Source organism: Pelobates fuscus, chromosome 3 (genome assembly GCF_036172605.1).
Source record: "Pelobates fuscus isolate aPelFus1 chromosome 3, aPelFus1.pri, whole genome shotgun sequence".
Classification (NCBI taxonomy): Eukaryota; Metazoa; Chordata; class Amphibia; order Anura; family Pelobatidae; genus Pelobates; species Pelobates fuscus.
In genome coordinates this window covers 138,266,001-138,290,837 of record NC_086319.1, presented here as the reverse complement: position 1 = coordinate 138,290,837, position 24,837 = coordinate 138,266,001, and the positions used below count along the sequence as shown (strand labels likewise).

General features: G+C 40.5%; 1 protein-coding gene across 1 annotated transcript in view; it reads left to right on the top strand.

The window, feature by feature from the left end:
• Positions 1-24,837, top strand: part of ATP10B (ATPase phospholipid transporting 10B (putative)) — a 369,072-nt gene that overhangs the window by 154,289 nt on the left and 189,946 nt on the right. Inside the window, exon 8 of the mRNA XM_063447492.1 lies at positions 15,144-15,373. Coding sequence (XP_063303562.1) covers positions 15,144-15,373 — 230 coding nt within the window. The remainder of the gene's footprint in view (positions 1-15,143; positions 15,374-24,837) is intronic.

Here is a 24,837-nt window from a genome sequence, read left to right as displayed (position 1 = left end):
ATCCGGCACAGAGTTCCAGCAGGCTGAATAAGATTTCCCAGTCATGTCCACTATACCTAAGCAGCTAGGGAAGGCTGTTAGCAAGACGCCGATTGGGTGTCCCGTCACAGTTAGTAATAATAGTAAAAGTTTAATTTGGAACACTGCAGCTTTAAAGAACCAAACCCAAATCCACCCCAGCAACAAGAAGGCCATTTAATTTGGAACACTGCAGCTTTAAAGAAGCAAACTCAAATCCATCTTTGCAACAAGAAGACCATTTAATTTGGAGCACTACAGCTTTAAAGAACCAAACCCAAATCCCCTGTCCCTTTCCTCAGCCCCTGCTACCCCCCAGTGTGCTGAGGGGAGAGAGGGGCTTGGTGGATGAAAGAGACATGCAAAAAGAATGGCGGGGGAGACACACAAAGGGGCTGGGGAAAGAAATACACAAGGGATGTATAAGAGACACACAAGATGGTATAATACCTATTAAAGGCGGGATAAAATACACTAAAGAGGGTAAGAAAATCAAAAGGGGGGTTACAAGACACACAGGTCAAGATGCATTTTTTTAAAGGGGGTGGCAAAATGCATCTTTGCCTGTGTAGCCAAAAATATTTGCACTGGCTGTGTTTGGAACACTGCAGCTTTAAAGAACCAAACCCAAATCTATCCCTGCTACAAGAAGGCCATTTAATTTCACTCGGTTGTGTGTATGTGAAGGGGCAGTGTGTGTGAGGGGGGCAGTCAGTGTTTTTGTAGTGTGTGTAAGGGGTGAAGTGTGTGTGAGTGTGAAGGGAGTAGTGCATGTGCGAAAGGGCAGTGCATGTGTGAGGGGATCCTCTGTGTGTGTGTGTGTGTGTGTGTGAGTAGGCAATTAGTGTGATGAAGCAGTCTGTGTGTGTGAGTGGGCAGGCTGTGAAAGTGTGTGAGGGGGCAGGCTGTGAAAGTGTGTGAGGGGAGAGTGTGTGTGTGTGAGGGGAGTAGTGTGTGCATGTGAGGAGGGCAGTGTGTGTGTGGGAGGGGTCTAGTGTGTGTGAGAGGTGTAGTGTGTTTTTGTGTGTGAAGGGTGCATAGGATCTATGCTATGTGTAGGTCAGTGAGATGTGAAAATCTATCTTAATGTCTCCCTTCTTACCTTGTACCAGGGAGGGGGCGACATAAGACTGCAGGCCCTGGTGGTCCAGAGGTGGCATTTTCACTTTACCCTGCAGCTCCTCCGGCTGCAGGCTGACTCTCCAGTCCTCCTGCGAGCACAGTAATGAAGCGTTGCTTTGGTAAAATGCAGCAACGCTCTGACCAGCCTACTCGTGGGAGGAACACAGAGCCTCCCAGGTCCTTCCTCCCTCTGCTTGAACTAAGTGCCAGTGGGCTTGTGAGATCTCCTCACCAGCCTGAAATGATTTACAGAAAGGCTACCTCTGCATGGGCCGGCAGGGGAGATGAAAGCCATCGAGGCACACTTGACATTTTCAGCAGAACCCACCACCGCCCACCTGAAATCCCAAACTTCAGTGGGCGGTAGGGACCAGGTTGACTACCCTTGGTGTGCACAATATATTTTTTTTGTATTTGTTTTATAAAATATCCTAGAATGGGGATTGTACCACTCCACACTATTACTGTTGGGCCACAGTCTACTGAACTATACATGTGTGCATTATACTTATATTATAATTACCATCTACTATTACTAGCAATCTACAATAAAGAGGAATTTTGTGTTTGCTTCCAGCTCAAATGCTGTTAAATATACTATAATTATAAGAAGAACAGCGCCTCTAGTACGGGTGGGGTTGAGAGGGTAAGGAAGTCTAGACAGGTTGTGGTGGTAGGGGACTCTATTATTAAGAGAGTAGATAGGGTAATCTGCCACTCTGATCGACTCAACCGGACAGTTTGCTGTCTCCCGGGTGCTCGGGTCCGGCATGTTGCCGACAGAGTGGAGGGATTATTGAGAGGGGCTGGAGATAACCCAGCTGTCGTGGTCCATATTGGTACCAATGACAAAGTCAGAGGAAAATGGAAGGTCCTAAAGAATGAGTTCAGGGAACTAGTAAGTGAGCTAAAGAAAAGGACCTGCAAGGTAATTTTTTCAGAAATATTACCTGTGCCGCGTGCAACAGCAGAAAGGCAGCGGGAGATTAGAGAGGTCAATGCGTGGCTAAAGTCTTGGTGCATGAAAGAGGGTTTTGGGTTTTTAGAGCACTGGCCCGATTTTGCGCTTGGGTACAACCTGTATAGTCATGATGGATTGCACCTAAACGGAAGAGGGTCTGCTGTGCTGGGGGATAGGATGGCTAGAAGGTTGGAGGAGATTTTAAACTAGTGGTAGGGAGGGAGGGTTAAAGCAATCTAGAAAATGGAGATAGGATGGAAAGGAGATGGGCTTTAGCTCAGAACAAAGGGGGTGGAGATGGGGGGAGGGGAAAGCTCAGAACAGAGGAGGTATGTAATATTGATGAAAATTTGTCATAGCTTAATTGATGGTATCACCGATAACCTGACATTTCCGGGTAGCCGGAGCCTTGCCACGCCCCCTTTTCTGACGCGGTCATCCCGCGCTACTTAGGGAGACCGTGCCAGATCTAAATTGCTGGATTATTGAAAAAGGTTACGACCGCAATCACATACCCGGCTGAAGTTCTTCACTCTCTTTACACGTGTACCCGAACCGGACTGGATATCGCTGACACCCTCTCTTCTCACCACGACCTTGGATTGTATCACGGACCATCCCTGCATGCTCAATAACCTCCCCAGCTTAGCGACAAGCTAAAAGCAAGCTGGAACTACTCTCATCAAAAGCTAAATAGAATCTCCAGTACTAATTCGGATTTCACCAACACGCAAGTCTGTCTTACTTTCTATTGCTACAACTAACAATCCTTCCTGCAAACTTGCCTCATTGTTACTCCCAGGAAGCAGTCATTTTCCATGGACTAACTAATTGCTTTCTTGAAATTGCAAACTACTTCTGCTTGCTTCATCTAACCACGCTGACATTAAAGCGACAGTATCAGTATAAACTCTTGCTTCAATTGAATCTGTTCTACTTGCTTTGCCTAACCACGCTGACATTTAAAACTACAGTATCAGTATTAACTCTTGCTTCAACTTAATCTGCTGCTACTTGCTCTGCCTATCTACGCTGATAATTAAAGCCACAGTATCAATATCTTTACTTGCATCAAGTTCAAAATGCTCTAATTACTTGTCTAACTATGTTGAGATTTAAAGCTACATTATCAATCTCTTTGCTTGCTTAAAACCAAATTGAATTATTAAAGAATCATCAGATATCTGCACTTGTGTTCCAAATCTATTCATAATATTCAAGTGAACCTGAAAGACCTGACAGAATAATCCAGCCCATTTAATGGATCCAGCAGACATCGATTCTCGAATGAATGCACTAACTCAAAGAGTGGATACACTTGCTCAAGGCATGCAAGATATGCAGATTACAAATGAAAGACTCCTTACCTATGTAAGAGACCTGCAAATACATACTCCCCACCAGGTTCTGCACTCCACCAGTGACCCTGCTGTTTGCAACCCTGAGAAGTTTAGTGGAGATAGATCCAAATATAGGGAGTTCATTAATGCCTGCAAATTATTAATTGCCTTAAAACCCAGATCTTATCCCACTGAAAGGTCTAAAGTTTGTTCCGTTATTTCTTTTTTGAGAGGTGAACCAATGGCTTGGGCTCACTCATTTCTGGAAAATGATGATCCCATACTAGACTCCCTGGATGAATTCTTTGAAGTAATGTCTCTTCTATATGAAGATCCAAACAAACAAGCCACAGCGGATTTTGAAGATTATATTGCTGAATTCAAAAGATGGGCAACAGAAACTCAGTGGAATGACATTACCTTACGCAACCAGTTCCATATTGGCTTATCTGAAGCAGTAAAGCATGAACTTTCAAGAACTGAACTTCCTCCTACTTTAAACACCCTGATTCAACTTTCAATCAGTATTGACAGACGACTTAGAGAAAGCTCTTTCCAATTCATTGTGGAAAAAAACAGTCACTCATTCAAGGTTACCTGAGAAACCATCAATACGAACAGAAGCTATGGATATAGGGGTCAGAAGAAGTCCTCTTCCCCCAGAAGAGAGAACAAGAAGAAGACAACTAAACCTCTGCATTTACTGCGCCTCACAAGATCATGGGATTCCAGAATGTCCTTTACTAAAACATTCTAGAGGTGGTAAGCATGCTTCTGTTACCTCTATACTGAGTGTACTTCCTCCTAATTCAAACACTCACCTCTCTTCCATATCGCTCATTTTACAGTGGGACAAAGAAAGAATTACGACTAAGGCCATCATCGATTCTGGTGCTAATGGGGTGTTCCTCGATTCAGCATTTGTAACAACCAATAAAATTCCTTGTGTTCGAAAAAACACTTCTGTTCCTGTCAGAGTAATTGATGGCTCCTTTATTTCCTCAGGTCCTATAAAAAATGAAACTATTCCTTTAAGGATGACTACTAACAATATTCATTCCGAATTTATTGTTTTTGATGTTATCACTTCCCCACTTTATCCAGTCATATTAGGAATCAATTGGTTAAGAACACACAATCCACAAATTACATGGTCTCCTTTCTCCCTCATCTTTCGCTCTGACTATTGCAAAGGAACCTGTTTACAGCATCTCTCAATTTGCCAAGTTACCAAGGAAACGGTTATCCCTACACAGTATTCTGAATTTGCAGATGTTTTCAGTAAAAAGGAAGCTGAGTCTCTCCCACCACACCGTCTATATGACTGTCCAATAGACCTTATTCCTGGTGCTCCTATCCCTTATGGACACATCTACCCTCTTTCAGAAACAGAATTAGAAAATCTCAAAGAATACCTGGATGAAAACCTCCGAAAGGGATTCATTAGACCTTCTAGCTCACCAGCTGCCTCTAGTATTTTTTTTGTAAGAAATAAAGACCAAACCATCCGTCCTATGATAGATTACAGAGCCTTGAACAAGATAACTGTTAAAAATCGTTATCCCCTTCCTCTAATAAACAAATTGATTGAAAGATTAAAAACAGCTACTATCTACACCAAACTTGATCTCCGTGGAGCATACAACCTTATCAGAATAAAAGCCGATGATTAATGGAAAACTGCCTTCCGTACCCGTTATGGCCTCTACGAGTATCTTGTTATGCCTTTTGGGCTCTGTAATGCCCCCGCTACATTTCAGCATTTCATAAATGACATCTTCAGGGATCTTCTAGATGTTTGTGAACCTGAAAGACCTGACAAAATTCACAAAAAGTACAAATGACTCATGGTAATATTAAATGTATGCTTGCTAATGCAAGGAGCCTTTATAACAAAATGGGGGAACTAGAGGCAATAGCATACACTAAACAATATGATATAATAGGCATAACATAAACATGGTGGGATGAGACACATGACTGGGCAGTTAATTTAAATGGGTACATGTTATTTAGGAAGGATAGGAAAAACAAGAAGGGTGGTGGGGTATGTTTATATGTCAACCATGAGTTAAAGTCAAATCTTAGGCATGTGGAGTGTGACGAGGAAAATGTGGAGGCTTTATGGGTAGATATCTGCTTGGGGCAAACAAAGGGAAATCAATTATTGGTTGGGATATGTTATAAACCACCTAATGTAAATATTATTGAGGAAGAACAGCTGTTAGAGCAAATTGAGAGAGCTGCAAATCGAGGTAATACGTTAATTATTGGAAATTTTAATTACCCAGACATAAATTGGGATAGAGGGACTAGTACTTCAGCAAGGGGAATCAGGTTTTTGAATGTGTTAAATGACACCTTTATGTCACAACTGGTACAAGCACCAACTAGAAAGGATGCTTGTCTGGATCTCGTCATAACAAACAATGTTAATCTTTTAACCAACATTCAAGTAGGGGAGCATTTGGGAAATAGTGATCACAATATGGTAAATTTTGAAATAAACTCGCAAAAGCAAGTGGGTTATACTAAAACATATAATTAAAAAAAAAGCCAATTTTAATAAGATTAGAGTAGCTCTACAACATATCGACTGGCATAAACTCCTTAGTGATAAAAACACTGAGGATAAATGGAAACTATTCAAACAAATATTAGAAAGGTACATTTCTCAGTATGTACGGTGACGAGACCAATCTCGCCACATTGCATTGGAGGAGCCTGGTTGCCCGCCTCTTGCCCTGTGACTATGGACCCTGGGAGATTTGGCCCACTCAATTCAGTATGATAGGAGTTATGTAATTTTGTATCCTTTTGTGTTTTACTGGTAACATGTGCTCAATGGAGTCTGCCTCTATCCCTGGATATAATTGGATTATTTTCCCCATTGTCTCCAGGATAGAGGGCTCTGTAAAACCGGTTTGGGCCAGATAGCCATGCTGCCAGCCAGGCCCCAAAAGATACTTTACTAACTTCTGAACCCCTGGTCTGATTCATGCCATTTTTGATATGTTGTTCCCCTGAATGGATTGATTGTGAATATATAATTTTTATGTGAATGTGATGTATATTTTAGAAGTTAAGAATATGCTGTAAAAACTGTATTTTTCCTGCCTGTGATAAATTACATTAACCCATTGTGTTCAGTAATTATAACACAGGCAGAGGCGTGGATTTTATGTGTTTGTGCTGGGTGTGTTTTATGTTTTACTGTATGGGATTGGTTACATGTTGTCCCTTCCCGTGGGATGTCCCCTTGCATGGGGACTTGCATAAAAGTCTGTGAGTGTTAATTAAAACAGACCACTGCTTGACCCTCAACACGGAGCCTTTTTGTCTCGTTCTTGGGGGGATTCACTGTATGCTGTTAGAGACTGATTGCCAGGAGTGTAAGCTGATTGTCTGCTTTTCCTGTTCGTCTGCTAACAGCTATTTGTGAGGTTCCAGTTCGGGAAGTGGAGTGCTATTTTGTATCCAGTTCGGGAGTTGGGTGTTCTGCAGTAGCTGTGCCTGTATCTCTGGAAGGGGAAGATCTCCTAAACGGCGGTTTAACCTCTTTATGCCTGGGGGTGCCGTTACATGTACCATTGGGTAATAAATATAAAAGAAACAAATTAAATCCAATGTGACTTAGTAGAGAAGTAAAACAAGAGATTAAAAATAAGAAAAGGGCATTTAAATCAGACAAATCAGAGGCATCCTATTTAAAATATAAGGAAGCCAATAACGCTTGCAAAAAGGCAATTAAAGTGGCTAAACTAGAAAATTAGAAATTGATAGCTAAAGAATGCAAAACCAACCCCAATTTTTTTTTCAAGTACATAAATTCTAAAAAAAAAATAAAAAAAATGAAAGTGTAGGTACACTGGAAACAGAGTTGGATTTATTAAATAATGAAGACCAGGAAAAAGCAGAAATTTTAAATAACTTTTTCTTCAGTATATATTAATGAGGATCCTATGGCAAATGCAAATGATTGCTGCAAAAAAACTTGCAGATAACTTGTGATTGGATAACTCGAGACAAGGTGCTACAGCTATTAAAGAAAATTAATGTAAATTAAGCTCTGGGCTCTGACGGTATTCACCCATGAGTACTTAAGGAGCTAAGTGGGGAAATAAGTGAACCTCTGTATTTAATTTTTCAAGATTCTTTTGTTTCAGGTGTTGTACCGGAGGATTGGAGGAAGGCAGATGTTGTTCCTATATTTAAAAAGGGTTCAAAATCCTTGCCTGGAAATTATAGACCTGTGAGCTTAACTTCTGTAACTGGGAAAATATTTGAAGGGCTATTAAGGGATAATATTCAGGAATTCATTGGGAAGAACTTTGTTATTAGCAATAATCAGCATGGTTTTATGAAACATAGGTCATGTCAAACTAAACTAATTGCATTCTACGATGAAGTAAGTAGAAGTATAGATCAGGGTGTTGCAGTGGATGTGATCTACTTGGATTTTTTCAAGGCATTTGATACGGTTCCTCACAATAGGTTAGTTTTCAAACTAAAAGAAATTGGTCTAGATGAATATTCTTGTTCTTGGGTAGAACATTGGCTTAAGGATAGAGTACAACGAGTTGTAATTAATGGTAAATTTTCAGGCTGGACAAAAGTGGTAAGTGGTGTCCCTCAGGGTTCTGTTTTGTGACCACTTCTATTTAACATATTTATAAATGATCTTGAATAGGCATTGAAAGCCATTTATCAGTGTTTGCAGATGACAAAAAACTTTGTAAAGTAATAAAATGTGAGCGGGATATTGCTTTGCTGCAGAGGGATTTGGATAGATTGGGGGACTAGGCACTAAAATGGCAGATGAAATTTAACATAGAGAAATGCAAAGTTATGCACTTCGGGGTTAAGAATGCACAAGCAACTTACACACTAAATGGTAGTGAATTAGGGATAACCACACACAAGAAGGATTTGGGAATTGTTATAGACAACAAATTAGGCAGCAATATGCAATGTCAATCTGCAGTTGCTAAAGCCAGTAAGGTTTTGTAATGTATAAATAGAGGCATAAATTCTCGGGATGAAAATATAATTTTGCCTCTTTATAAATCACTGGTAAGACCACACCTTGAATATGCTTTGCAATTTTGGGCGCCTGTTCTAAAGAAAGATATCATGGCACTAGAAAAAGTCCAGAGACGAGCTACAAAATTGATAAAAGGAATGGAGCATTTTAGTTATGAAGAAAGGCTAAAAAAATTAAATCTGTTTAGTTTGGAAAAACGGCGCCCGAGCGGGGATAACTTTATACAAATATATTCGGGGCCACTACAAACCTTTATCTGGAAATCTATTCATAAACAGGGCTATACATAGGACACAAGGTCACACATTTAGGCTGGAAGAAAGGAGATTTCATCTAAGGCAAAGAAAAGGTTTTTATACAGTAAGAGCAATAAGGATATGGAATTCTCTGCCTGAAGAGGTGGTTTTGTCAGAGTCACTACAGATGTTTAAACTGCAATTGGATAAATACTTACAAAAACATAACATACAGGGATATAATTTCTAATTAGTGGGGTAATAGCTGCTTGATCCAAGGAGACATCTGACTGCTATTTTGGGGTCAAGAAGGATTTTTTTCCTAGTTTGTGGCAAAATTGGAAGCGCTTCAGACTAGGGTTTTTGCCTTCTTTTGGATCAACAGCAACAACATATGTGAGGAAGGCGCAAGTTTGATGGACGCAAGTCTCTTTTCAGCTATGTAACTATGTAACTATGCAACTATGTAATATCCTCAAGTGGGGATTATACCTGATACACAGCTCTAAAGAGTGTAAGTGCATTTATTAACTGTGAATCATTCCATTATCTGAATATATCACACTACTGGATTTATTTTTTTGTGCTTTTCTATTTTCTCTGAAATCCTGAGTTGCAACCCCCATACGTCCTGCAAGTTATCAATAAATTATTAAATAAAAGAAAAAGGCATCATGTCCAATAATACAATTCCTCAGCGTCATGGGTACAGGGCAATATAATGAGTCAGAGGGTGTCCAATAGGCCCTTAATGTTTGATGTTTAATCCCTGGCCAAGCAGATTAGGGCATGTTTGGCCTGTGAGCTGTGATGGTAAATTCCATGATTCTTTGTTGACTTTATAATTCTTTGTTGATAACTCATTTAGGCTTCAATTTAATATTTTGGATTTTTTTCCTTCTAATTATTTAATTGTTTTTTTTTTTAATGATTTAATATTTTCATCACCAATCTAGTAAATCAGCCTAAATAAGTAAATCAGCCTAAATCTAATAAATCAGCCTAATTAAGTTAAGTGCTCCTTATGCATTAACCAGACAAGATATCCCTATGTACTTAAGGGAACGGTACGGCGTTAGGAATACAACAAGTATTCCTAATCCTATAGTGTTCTCTTTTTTTAATTTACTTAAACTTTTTTTTTTTTTTACAGCTCTGGGAATCACTTAGTGCAGCCATTCACCTCATTCAGGAGGCATTGCTTCTCCATCTTCTTGTCAAAACGAGTACTTCTCATAGAGAAACATTAATGGTGAGGAACAGTTGCACTCCTCCAATTGGATACTCTCTTTGAGAAGCATTAAGAGGAGGTTATGTGTGAGAACCGTGTCTGACTCAATTCTCCCAGTGGAAGCACCTCTAATGACTGTCAGGAACGCAGCAACTAGAGGTGTATGTGGCCCTGCAATGAAAAGATTGCTGTATCTATTAGATAGCAATGTTTCAAATTGCAGGGCTAAAATGACAGGGGTGCTGCACCTAGACAATTTCATTAGATTAAGTGGTCTGCGTGCCCATAGTGTCCCTTTATTTCTTAAGCTTCAACAGATTTATAAAACAAAACAGTGTGTATTTCTTTTATGCATTGTTATTTTACACATAACTGTTATGATATGCACAATCATTTATTAACAGTGGGGACATGTTTTTGTTTTCTTTTGCACTTGTATCTAAATGTGCTATTTAGGTGGCCTGCCCCCATGTCAGCAAGGTAAAAGATTAGTTTATCCACCTTTATTCCAGTGCTGCGTGGGTCTTCTCGCACCTGGCTCTATTCTCTTGGCTAAGATCTTCAAACTTGATGATTTCTGTCAATCTAATGATTTCCTATAGGAAAGCATTGTGAGGCTATCATGCATGTGCGGAAAAACGCTGCACTGCGTCAGTCATTATCACCTCATAGAGGTGCATTACATCTCTATAAGGACTGTTAAGTGCCTTCATGCAAAACGTGGACATATTGTGCAGCACTGACGAAAAAGCACGTCTAGTGGCTGTCTGAGCGACGGCCACTAGAGGTGTCAATAGGCAGTAATATAAGCACTGCCTTTTCTCTTAAAAGAAAGTTTTACATTAAATTGCCTTCCGGGGCAGGCTATAGACATCAGGACAACTAAATTAAGCTGTTGGTGTTCTGGTGACTGTAGTGCCCCTTTAAAGACTATTATTCAAACCATAATGGTTTTGTACAGGCAAAAATATTTTGCTACTAATGGGAATGTTTTATTTTTCAGGTGGAGTACTTTAATATGTATATGGTATACTTGGTTTTATACGACTTTTTTAATCTAATGTAGTTTTTACCTTATAAGAAGGATTTTTCTAAAAAAGATGGCTATAGATTTCTTTTGCCCGTTTAAAAAATCTGGCCTTGTCTTTTGAATGTTTTGCCCACTATGGTCAGTCTACCTGTCATCACAATTTCCAGCACGACTGTAGAGCACCAGAACATCAAATAATTCTCCCTACCTGGCCAACTGCAGAACAAGAGACTCAGGGCAGTCAGTGGAACAGTGGCAAAATCACACCTAGCGCTTTTTTGGGAACCTAAGTGGGATCTAGCCTGGATAGGCCCCTCTAACAATACCACTGTCTCAATATCAAAAACTGTACTTGCAACACTTTATTGCAAAGCATAATTAAAAAAAGGAAATGTTTCCACATTCAGAAATGATTTTGATTCGGGGTCTTGGCCACCATCTTGAATGGCCACCTTCTAGAGAGGCTCCTGGGCCAATGGGACAATAATGTTCCACAATTGATACATTCAGCTTCAAAATTCTGAAATTGAGCAGAACTGCTGCAACTTTAATTTCATCTGAGGTTCCTGGTGTGGTGTTTTGGAATGCGCACAAGGCTGTATTGCGAGGTCATTTTATTTCAAGAGTGTCTCACCTGAAGAGAATGAATAATAATCTTAGAACAATGGAAAAAGAGCTATACAATCTAAATCAGGCAAACAAATTCGGCCCATCGACTTCCCTATCAGCAATGATATATCAAGTAAAAAATACAGAAAATTAATTTAGACCGCACATCTCTCATGGTGGGACGCCTTTAGAAAACATTATTTTTAAAAGGCAACAGGGCCTCAACTCTTCTGGCCTCTACACTCCGACTTGCGAATGCCCAGTCAAAAATAGCATATTTATGAAACGACCAGGGACAAAAAATATTTAATTTAATATTAAAGAAAACTTTATAATCTAAATGGAATATGGAATATTACAGAAAACTTTATAATCTAAAATTAGATTCAGAACTTTCCCAACCTTCTGAAGTGACAATTAATAATTTTTTAGATAAAGTGATGTTGCCTCGGTTGTCTCCAGATAATTCAAAAGCTTAGAGTGTGATATATCTGCTGAAGAGATAGCTGAGGCCATCTGGAAAGGCCCCTGGTCCTGATGGATTCACTATTTTATATTATAAAACCTTTTCAGAAATCTTAATTCCCCATAAGACGAAATTGTTTAACTCCTATAAGTCCAGGGTGAAGATGCCTGAGGAGTCCTTGTGCACAGAAATAGTCACCTTGGCAAAGCCGTGGAAAACTCCTGATAGGTGTCCTAACAGGTTAACTACATTAATCCCCTTATTAATTAATAATGATCAAGTGGGTTTTGTACAAGGAAGACAGGCATCTGATGGAACTAGGAGATTTATTAAAGGAACACTATAGTCACCTACATTACTTTAGCTAAATAAAGCAGTTTTAGTGTATAGATCATTCCCCTGCAATTTCACTGCTCAATTCACTGTCATTTAGGAGTTAAATCACGTTGTTTCTGTTTATGCAGCCCTAGCCACACCTCCCCTGGCTATGATTGGCATAGCCTGCATGAAAAAAAAAACTGGTTTAACTTTCAAACAGATGTAATTTACCTTAAATAATTGTATTTCAATCTCTAAATTGAACTTTAATCACATACAGGAGGCTCCTGCAGGGTCTAGCAAGCTATTTACATAGCAGGGGATAAGAAAATCTTAATTAAACAGAACTTGCAATAAAGAAAGCCTAAATAGGGCTCTCTTTACAGGAAGTGTTTATGGAAGGATGTGCAAGTCACATGCAGGGAGGTGTGACTAGGGTTCATAAACAAAGGGATTTAACTCCTAAATGGCAGAGGATTGAGCAGTGAGGCTACAGGGGCATGTTCTATACACCAAAACTGCTTCATTAAGCTAAAGTTGTTCAGGTGACTATAATGTCCCTTTAATTTGATTCAGCATATTAATTTGACCAAAACGCCTTCTTTGCTTCTTTCATTGGATGCAGAGAAGGTGTTCAACAGAATACACTGGGGCTAATTATGGATAACATTAAGCAGATTTATTATCCCATTATCCTTTGTAATAAAAGGTGCTATAAAGTGCCCCTACAGCCCATGTCTCATTTTCTGGTTTTAAATCTCAAACTTTTTCTCTCACTAATGGGACGAGACAGGGTTGCCCTTTATCTCCAATATTATTTGTATTAGCTATGGAACCCTTGGCTGAATTGATTAGAATGACCCCAGAAATTGAAGGAATAAACATTAAATGATCTGCTCACAAAATTGGCTTAATCTTGGCACTTAAAAATCCTTAAAATCCTTAAAATACTTCGGTTCAGAGCAGTATCATACTATAAATTAAACACGTCCAAAACTCAGGCCCTCCCATTCCACATAAATCATTCAGAAATCACCACCCTTAAAAAAAAAAAAAATTAGATTGGCGAAATTAATATCTAGAATACCTAGGCATTAATTTGTGCAAAAAATTTGTAAATATGACTATTTATAATTTGAGGAAAGCATTGCTGGACCTACAAATAGAGATGGAAAGATGCTGTGGGATGGAACTCTCATGGCTGGGAAGCATCGCATCTATTAAAATGACAATTCTTCCAAAAATCTTGAACCTCTATCTATTCCATTATCTTTTTTTCAATAAAATGCATTCAGTAATGTTAAAATGTATTTGGAGGAACAAACCTGGCAGGATAAAACTTACTTCCCTGCAGCACCACAAATCTAATGGTATCGGTGTACTGGATATCCGCAAATACTATTTTGCCACTAATTCTGCAGTGGTCATGAGTTTTAATATTCAATTCAATAAACCAAGATGGATCGAAATAGAAGAGTAAAAAATTATCCCATTTACACTTATGGAATTAACTTGGTTGTGTCCTAAAAAAAGGCCTGGAGTAACTAAATAATTTTCATCAACAAAAAACACTCTTAAGGCCTGGGATATAGTTTTTAAAAATAATAACCACACTGTGAGAGTGTATAGAGCGATGCCAATGGATTTGTTGAAAGATCATATACCTTTTTTGAATATAGATTTATTGAAAGAATACGCTATAACAAACATAGATAGCTTTTTCATGGAATGCCATCCTTTCATTTGAAAAATTAAAACTTAAATATGGATTGACGAATGATTGTATGTTGATCATTGAAAAATTGAAAGAATTATATAACGTACTGGAAACTGACAAAAATTATAAATCACTAGCGATAACACCACTAGAAAAAATATTCTTATATGATCCAAACAGAAAGTGCACAATATCTATGTGTTATTCACTATACAATACCAAACCCATAGTTAAATTGACACATATGGTATCCTGGGAGACGGAGCTGGGTACACTATACGAGCTTGAGGAATGGTTCGGTTTTTCTAAGGCATTAAAAGGTATTTCCTTTTGCACTGACCATTTCGAAAACAACTACAAAATTTTGTATCGATGGTACCTGGCTCCGTCTAGATTGCACAATATGAATAACATTTATTCTGACCAGTGTTGGAGGGACTGTGGAGGTTTGGGAAATATGTCTCATATATGGTGGCATTGTCCCAAAATAGCAAGATACTGGTGAATGATTCACAATTTAATTGTTAAAGTGGATAGAACTATTGGTATTTTAACTTCAGAGCTTGCATTATTAAAAAAATCCCCCGAGTCCATTAATAGAACTGATAGAATAATAATAGGCCACATCCTGATTGCTGCTACTTCATGCTTACAGAGGTATTGGAAGTCTGCAAACACACCATTACTTAGAGAAGTTCTGAACTTGATACTAGATAACAAAGCACACAAACTATCACATAGGAACATTAATCATTCTTTTGCAAAACTAAAATATAATTGGGATAAATGGGAAGACGAAATGTGAAAAGTCTATAGTTTATATTAAAAAAATATTTATTGTTTAGTTATATTATTGTACAATTTTTGTCATACGCATTATTGTGTTTGTTATTACAATGGATGGATACCCCTTCCCACATCTTCTCCTACCCCTAATATAATGTTTGTATATTTTATTTTATTTTTGTAAATTTTATAAAACTTTTAAAAAAATGATTTTAAAGAAATTATTTTAATAGATTTAATGCATTTTTAAAAAATTTATTTCTAGCCAAACGTCTTGAAACATATAAAGAAGAGGATTCTGATGAAGAGGACTTAATAAGAATGCAGAACTTTGCATTGTATAATATCAATGAAGGAAACCAGTCCACAGTGAAACACAAAGGAACAAAAGCTTTAAGGCGATGCCATAGTGCACGACCAAATATTCAAGGACACTTTCGCAAAAAATCTGAAGGACGTTTTGATCTTTCTCAAGTGGCATTCAGCAGTCCAATTGTAAGTCTTTATATGAAATATAGCACATTACATTCTAAACTATATAAGATGTTCCCATATATTTGAAACTTGAAATTTAGAAGACAGGGGATGTAGCAAGTATGGTTTTGTGAGTGTGGGCGTGCCTGTAAAAATATCTAAAAATATGATATTGTGCTATCTTAGCTATCTTTTTTTTTAAAGAAAAAAATAACATTTAAAATAGAAAAGAATGTGTAAAGGAAAAGTAAATTGACAATTGATGGCGCACTCACCTGTTTGAGCTCCTGGGCAAAGATTTGCTACACCACCAATGAAGTCAAAGGGGGAAATCATCCACTTTTACTGAAATGTAAAAGAAAAAAAAAGAAAAGATAGGCATTTAAATAAAAAAGAAAGGAGATTAGATTAAGAGAATGAGTGAGTTGGCAACTGATGAACCATTAACCTGTTTCAACCCTTGGATGAAGCCTTTTCACACCTTTATCCCTTAGCCAGCAGTGGATATGAAGCGTGCAAAAGGAATGCAGGCATTTCCACATGGCGGATGCAGCCAGAGGGGGGAATCTTCCACTTTTTCAGAGATTGAAAGGAAAAAAACAAAGAAAAAGACTGATATTTAAATAGCTAAAAGGGTAGGAGATTTGATGAGCAGCATGAATGGGTGAGCTTGTGTTTCACCTCTAAGAAAAAGCATTTGTATACCTTCAGTTCTTATTGTGAAGTGGACATACAGTGTGCAAAAACAGTGCCTTAATCAAATTACCAGAAGCACTGGCAGAAGGTAGCAGTAGTTGGTACGCCATCATTGCAGTCAGGGGTGGGGCATAGTGTCAAACCCTCTCCCTCTCTCTACCAACAGCAAACAGATCACTTCTAAACCAATGTTAGGGTACAAAATGTACAGGGTCTATAACAATTAAGCTGCCATGGACTTAACACATCTTGCTTTCCTTTGTCTTTTTGTACGTTCACTGCAGAGAACAATTAATGCAATTAATGTTGAAGTTTAAGAAAGTATGTGTTTTAATGTGTGTGCATCGTATATATAAAATACAGTTTTTCTTAGGGGTGTATACCACAGAAGGCAAAATCAACCAATCATAGACGTTCAGTGCAAAAACTATCATTTTTGTTTTGTTGAAATTTGTATTTTATTGTTTTTTCACGTCATAAACATAAGGGGAAGGGGGGGAGGGTACAGAAGGAAGATAGGTGATGGGGGGAGTGGAGGGGAATATAGTCACGATACAATGAAGTACATGTTTTCCAATGAATTAGTATTAACAAGTGATTACATCCGGTTACATTAGTTCAGTGTTGCACAGCAATCAGTTTCTTTACAGTACCAAACATCCTTTCTATTCCTGTTCACTAGACATGGTTCCAAATTTATAACCTGACTCCTCTCTTCTTGCTACCCGCTGTCCTCCTTATCTGCATACTAGACCAAATCTGCCCTTGTGTTTTGCATGGGGGTTATGGGTTGGTCGTTCTCCAAGCACGCCACTGGTCCCACGCTCCGCTTAGGCGGTGTGTTCAAGAGCGTGCCCCGGAGAAATTTGTTTCATAGACCGCTTGGTTATCTATTTCTTGGAGAAGGTGTGGTATGCTTGGGGCCCCTGTGGTCTTCCATGATCTTGCTATCTGTTTTTGTGCTGTCAATAGAACATGATATATTAGTTTCCTCGGTTGTGTAGGTATGTCCTTGGAGACCCCCAGCAGCAAAAAGGTAATGGGATCAAGGGGTAGGTTAATGTTTGTAACGTCAGCAATGATATTTTGGATATCTATCCAGTATCTGATTAAGCGTGGGCACCTCCACCAAATGTGGAGGACCGAGCCTATGTCTTGTTTGCATCTCCAACACGTCGAAGACGTGTGGGGATATAATTTGTGTAAGCGTGTTGGCACCATATACCACCTATACATCGTTTTTTGATGCTGCTCCATAAGAGGGGCAGACTTGATCAGCCTCCTAGGGGAGGATGCGATATCCTTCCATTGATGTGCGGTAATGGGGGTCTGGAGGTCCAGCTCCCATTGGTTTGCCTGTGTTGAGCCAGCAAAAGGCTGGTATAGCAGTATAAGCTTATAGCTCCCAGAGAGTGGTTTGAACCTTGGGAGGAATTTACCTGCGATTCCTATTTGCTCCCATATGGATAGCGCCCTGTGTCTAGTGGGAGTTACTGTACTAGTTTTGTTACGTTTGTGCAAGAAGGACTTAAGCTGTATGTAAGAGTACTGTGATGTGCGTGGAATATCATACTTTTTGCTGAGGTACTCGAAACTCATTAGCTCACCCGAATCAAAGACCTGAGCTAGGCAAGAGACACTTTTCTCAATCCATGGTTTAGCATGAAATGTTGGGATGCAGTATGTTATAGCTTCAATGGGTGTTGCCATTGAGAGGGGGTCAGCAGTCTCAAGTTTTACGCAGTGCGTATCCCAGATTTGTAGCGCCAATTGTAATTGCAGAAGCATTAACGGGGTATTTGGTCTGTTTTTTTTTATTTAACCATATCAGGTTGGTGGCCACAAAAGGCTTAATAGCCAAGTTTTCTAAAGTCACCCATTGTGGCTGGGTTCCCTTCACCATGTGTGTCAGTAGGGGCGTCAGAGCCGCGGCTTGGTAATAGGATTTTACATTTGGAAATGCCATGCCTCCGTGGCTCACTGGAGCCATCAGCAGCTTGCTAGAAATCCTTGCCCGACTCGTCCCCCAGATAAACTGAAGTAGTTTAGATTGTATGAGTTTAAAGTAGGATTGTGGAGCCCTCAGGGGGAGGTTCCTGAACACGTATTGTAACTTCGGTAATACGGACATCTTAATTGCAACAATGCGTTCTGTCCATTAAGGAACAACTTCCCCCAAACCCGCATCAGGGACACGCATTCGTTCCACACTCTAGTGTAGTTCGTAGGGAACAGTTCAGAGGACTTCTTAGTGAATGTCAGACCCAAATATTTAATATCGTTTTTCCTCCATTCAAATTGGTAGTTTTTATGTAATTGTGCCAGGATCTGTGGGTCTAAGCGTAGCCCTAGCGCTTGTGTTTTGGAGGTGTTCAAGGAATAATAGGAAAGGTCCCTGTGACGAAGTGCCCTTCGCCACTTTGTCCTGGAGAGGCCTGCTTGCCTGCCTCCTCCCCTGCAACTATGGCCCTGGAAGATTGGGCCCTTTAAAAACAGTATTCGGCCATACCAGAGTGTATGTCACTCATTCTGGCCCTTTAAATACAGTGGGGTCATTCGGTACTTGCCCTGTGTGAGCGGTGATACCCCAGATAGCTATGCCATGGAGCCCATTCATATAATGAAAGACTATGGGAAAGACTTTAGCTCCATTGCAATTGAACTGTGTGAATAGGATCTGAGCACTGTTCGGTAGCTTTGTGTGCTCAGATCCCAGCTATCTGGGGATATGTGAAATGTCTATGTGTTATGTGTAAAAGGGGACTTTATGTATTTTAAAGTGTTTTATGTCTTTTTGCAACCATGTGCTCAATGGAGTCTGTCTCTTTCCTGGGAGGTAATTGTATTACTTCTCCAGGAGAGAGGGCTCTGTAAAACCGGTCTGAGCCGGAAAGCCATGCTTCATTTAGTCACAAAGGACTTTCCCTTAACTTTAGAAACCCCTGGTCTGATTCGTGCCATTTTTTAATATGTTGTTCCCCTGAATGGATTGATTATAAAAATGTAAGTTTTATTCATGTACTATGTAAAATCATAAAGTTATAAAAATGTATAAAAATGTGTAAGTTTTAGCTTGGTGATAATTGAGTAGATATAGTAGGAAACTCAATTATCTCCCAAGCAGAGGGGAGGGAAACTGTGGGCTGTACTATTATGTTATTGGTTGTTTTATACCTCCCCCTGGGTGTGTTCTGTTTGTACCTTTTTGTAATAAAAAGCAGGCTGGGTGTTCCAGTCCTCAGTTCTACTTGACCCTTCAAAACGTAGCCTCGTCTCATTCTTGGAGGGAAATGCTATATCACATTGGGGGATTGCTATGTGCTACATACTCCCTTGAGCTTTAACTACTGACTTCTTGTTCCTGATACGCTCTCCTGGAGGAGAGGTCTTCCCCACACGGTCCTGGATGTTGGAGATTTATACAGGGTGGAAGGGAGGCGGCGCGGCTCCAGTTAAGCTACAGCGATTGTGGAGCCTGCGGTGGTTGTGGTGTCGTCTGCAGTGTGTGGAGTCCTCAGGAAGCGCTAGGAGCATCCATCAACGGAGGGTACTCAGTCGGAGTACACGGAGCTCCGTTACAGTCCCCATAGTCTTTGATGAGTTGCATTATGTGTGGTAGGGATTTATCGGGTTGGCAGACATACAGTAGGATATCGTCTGCAAACGCACCAACCTTGATTTGTTGTCCGTGCCATTTCATACCTTTTATATGTGGATGTGTTCTAATCGCTACAAGTAATGGCTCTAATGCCAGTACATACAACAGGGGTAACAGGGGGCATCCCTATCTGGTGCCATTTGTGATTGCGAAGGTGTCAGATTTAAATCCCACTTGCAGGACCTGGGCCCTAGGGTGAGAGTATAAGGCAAATATTTGTTGGACAAACTGTTGTGGGAATCCGAATGTCAATAGGACTTGCCGTAGGAAGGACCAGCTCAGGCGGTCAAACGCTTTTTCCGCATCTAGAGCCAAGAGCAACCCACCCGGGCCGGTCCCCCTCAGCTTCTCCATGAGTAGGGATAGTTTCCGTGTATTCTCAAGTCCCTGTCTTCCCAGTACGAACCCTGTCTGATCGTCACCAATGAGTGAGGGTAGTATCGTGCTCAGCCTGGTGGCCAAGATTTTTGCGTATATCTTAGCATCTGTGTTTAACAGGGAGATAGGTCGGAAGTTCTTACATTGGTCTGGGGGTTTCCCTGGCTTTGGCAGAGTAACTATCGTTGCTAGTAACATCTCAGGTGTAAGTTCCCCTTTGGCTGTGGCTGCTCGGACAAGTCTGGGGCCCAAGACGTCTGCAAATGTTTTATAATAAGAGTTGGGTAGACCGTCAGCCCCCAGTGACTTCCCTGGAGGGAGGAGTTTTATCGTGCGTAGTACTTCTGGTAGGGTGATAGGCTGAAGTAATGAGTCCAGTTGGGACTGATTTAGTCTAGGGAGGGGGAGTCGGGTCTGGAACCTCTTGATATTTTCCTCCTGTATGGGAGGGGTGTCGGGTTTGTCTCCTAGGTTATACAACCCCGAATAGTACTTTGCGAATTCCTGAGTAATGTCCTCTGGGTTTTGTATTTTGTGACCGTCCGGGCCTTGTAAGTATGCTACTTTAGCCGCGGCCAGTTTCTCCCTGAGCCTAGCAGCTAGTTGTTTGGTGGCTTTTCCACTGTGGTGATATTGGGTCGCTTTCAACTTTTGTAGGAAGTAGGAGGTTTTGGCCGCTTGTAATTCTGCGAGTTTATCTGTTATAGTTTGGATTTGTCGCGCTAAGTTTTGTGAAGGCTTGTTTATTTTGGGCGGTCAAGGTTGCCAGTTGTTTTTGGCAGTCCAATGTAATCGCTTGTCTGTTTTTTTTTAAGGTATGAGGAGTGTCTAATAAACAGTCCTCTTACTACAGCTTTGTGAGCCGACCATACTATTTCGTCAGGAGTCCCTCCCTCAGAATTCGTCCGGAAGTAATGTGAGAGTTCATCTGTTATTTGGTCCACGAAGGTCTTATCTTGTAATGAGGATTCATTTAGTCTCCAGTTCCCTCTCCCTTTGAACTGGAACCTATCATGCAGTTCCAGGAACACCGGGCTATGGTCCGACCAGGTGATGTTGCCCATAACACACCCTGATACCTGTGCCAATGTGGGTTGGTCCACGTAGAACGTGTCTATGTGGGTATAGGTGTTGTGCACCTTGGAGTGGAAGGAATAATCTCGTTCTTTTGGATGGAGTACTCTCCAACCATCATATAGGTTATGGAGCATGAGTAATCTAGACAGTTTTTTGCTCATGGATACTATGCTCGCTCGTCTGGTCCCTGTGGGGGTTGCAGTTGAATCTATGTCTGGGGAGGTTATAAAGTTAACCCCTTAAGGACACATGACGTGTGTGACATGTCATGATTCCCTTTTATTCCAGAAGTTTGGTCCTTAAGGGGTTAAAGTCACCGCATAATGTCAATCCCCCCTGTTTCAGTTTGTCTATCTCACTGAGTATGTGTCATAGGAATTTTTCCTGCCCTGTGTTGGGGAAATACACAGAGGCCAGCGTGTATTGAACATTATTGAAAAGACCCACTAAAATAATATACCTCCCCTGGGTGTCTACGGAAAGGGCTTGTTCCTGGAATGTCTTTGTGTATAAGGATAGAGACTCCCTTCGTCTTGTTGTCAGAGAGGGCATAGTATTGTGTGGGATAGAGTTTAGTGAACACAGCAGGAGTTCGAGCTTTTGTGAAATGTGTTTCCTGTATACATGCTATGTCTATCCCGCCTTTCTTAAGGTCTTGTAGTAACAGCCTGCGTTTGCCGGGGGAGTTTAGGCCTTTTAAATTATATGTTAGTATCTTAACCATTAGAACATAGGGAGGTGAGAGATGCTATCAGTTTGGACAGTAGTCCAGCAGGAGCTATCGGTCTGTTACCAGATTGCAACATCCAACCTCCAGAATAGTGCTGCTGTTGCAGGTTTTTTGGTTCGTGACTAATAAGAACAAGGGTAGGGCTGTGTGGAGGGTGGGACGGGGTCATAGGGACTGGTGGGTGACACACCCAAGTCGGCTCCACAATTTGGGGCCTTGAGACTCTGCCTAGCGAATAGGCACGTCTATTGGGGGAAGTGGTGGTGAAGTCTGTATTCATGTTGGACTTTCACCGTGAAACCTTAGGAGCAGTTGTAACACAAAAATTAACCGTACCAATAGGGTACTAAAGTAAAAGAAGAAACAACATTAACATATTTCAACAGTTGATTAAGCGTATCCTCACTATCTAACATTATCCTGTGGAGCAGAGCTTACATATCGGTGCATGTCCCCATGAATATGGGGATTGGATTGTTTAGTGGGCAGTGGCGTAATCTAGCCAGCATTTGCTGCTGCTTATTATGGGGCCTAGACAGCAACATTAGACATTTACATTCCAATTATGAGGGTGGCACCTATGGTTATTCTGAAATAGTAACATAGCATCTAGCATTGCACCATAGGATTAGAATAGTTACGCATTTTCCAGGAGGGCAATAGTCCTTCATTTGGCGGTCTATTCTGGCGACAACCTGGGCACTCCCATCTTCTTGGCCGGCTCTGGTAGCCCCCAGTCTCTCAGTTTTTGAGTGCCCTGTTTCAGAGTCGTGATGGAGTGTATCGCATCTTGATGGGAAATTAGAAGTTTAGCCGGGAATCCCCAACGGTAATTCAGGTTGTGCTCGCGTAGGATAGAGGTAATCGGCGCCATCGATTTCCTGAACTGCAGCGTATCGGCGGATAGGTCCGCAAATATTTTGATGGAGCTATATTCTTTTGGCATGCTTGAGTTTCTGCTGACTCTCATGATCTTATCTTTTGCGTGGAAAAAGTGTATTCTAGCGATTACATCTCTTACAGCGGTTTGCGGCAGATGTTTCGGTCTGCGCAGCCTATGTGCTCTATCTATTAACAGCTGATCTGGGTGTATTTCTGGTACCAGGCTCTGGAACATAGTAGAGAGGTAGTTATGCAGCTCGGCATTTGTGATGGTCTCAGGTATTCCTCTGAACCGGAGATTGTTCCTCCTTGCTCTGTCATCCATGTCAGCTAATTTTAACCTGTGTGATTCCAATGTGACCTCAAATTCTTGGAATTTATCTGCTAGACTGTTGTGTGCTTCAGCATACTCGTCCATCTTGGACTCCATTTGGGCTGTGTGGTTCCCAATGTCCTATATGTCTTTTTGCAGGTCTGCTGTCATGGTCTGTATTTGAAGCTGCAGATTTTTCTGTATGGTGTTAAAGAATTCTGCCATCAGTTCTCTTATGCCTCTCATCGTTGGGGGCTGGTCGTCTGTGCTGTGTGTGGGAGATGAGTGGGGCGAGAGGGAGTTCTCCCGCGGTTTCAGGATGCCGCCATCTTGCGCAGGCTCATCTTCCTCGCGGTACTTGGAGGCTGCGTTTTTTGCCCCGAAAAATGAGGCTTTATCCACTTTCCCGGTTTTGGATTTGGGGCGTTGAGACATTTTCCCCCCTGCATTCTTGATGTTCTGCTCGTTATACCGATTATTATAGCTCCGTTTCGGTTTCAGTGCAGGGAGCTGCTCCTACATGCGTCCGTTCAGCTCCAGCGTTAGGCCACGCCCCCCAAAAACTATAAGTTAACATTATGTATGCTGTTAGTTAATACAAAGGACATTTGCTTACTTGAGAGTCTTATCTCCAAGGTTAACACAAAAGAAACATTTCAGAAGCAGTTACAAAAACTGCAGACATAAACATGATTTAAAAATTTAGCTTTTAACCCCTGCAGACGTGGGGGCAAAGGCTTTTTAACCCTTTATTTACCTGTATATATGACAAGTCCCCTTTTCTAGTACCACAGGTAAAAGTGTTAGCCAAGGTATATCCAGATGTACTAATTACACCTGTGGGCCTTTAACTATTTCTTCATCTCTATTCCCTTTGGCTTCTTTCACTTACAAAAACCATCCATGGGGGGCCTGTCCAAATATACATATATACAGGATAATATATGTTATTAAATCCATGTCTCATTATGCATATATATTTATTTCTATAGCTCTGTATGTCTATGGGAAAATTTGCTAAGCATTGCATAGGTAAAACAATTTATTCTCCATCAACCACCCACCAGCAACATAAAAACATCAGAGGACTGCAAACAGTGCCTGACAACATTATCCAATGAATTCAGACTTAAACCACAAAAAAATTTTTCCTACTCCTAGTTCAAAGTTCCACCTTTAAAATACACCCAATACGGTACACAATGAAATGGCATTTCCCAAACTGTCATTTTAGGCAAACAAGTGTGAGTATGCTTATTGTATTATCCCCTAACCCAAATAAAGCTGATGTGCAAAAGAAAATCTAATAGGGGGCACCAGACACTAATACAGCATCAATTAAATTACCAATCAATATGCATAGGGATTCCACTTGCTATTTCCACTTTGATGAGAGTATTCTCATACATGGGAAAAAACAAACTATTCATATAATATTTTTTTTTCATCCTTCTATCTCTGGACATCCTCAGGACCTGTTTTCTATCTAAATAAATGCTTTATCTTCCTGCGCCTCCATGGTCCTGCATGTCTTGGCCCTGACTCCAAATGACATCACACATTGTGATGCCCGGGTTGTTGCTCTATCCAGCAAGAACTGCAGAACAACAATATTGATTCTATACAAATCAACGCTCAAATCCATCAAAAGTCTTTATGCCACAATGGACCGCAAATCAACTTTATTACCAACTAAATTTAATATTAGTATACTTTATCACAAACTCAGGGGTGGAAACCAAGCAAAAGTC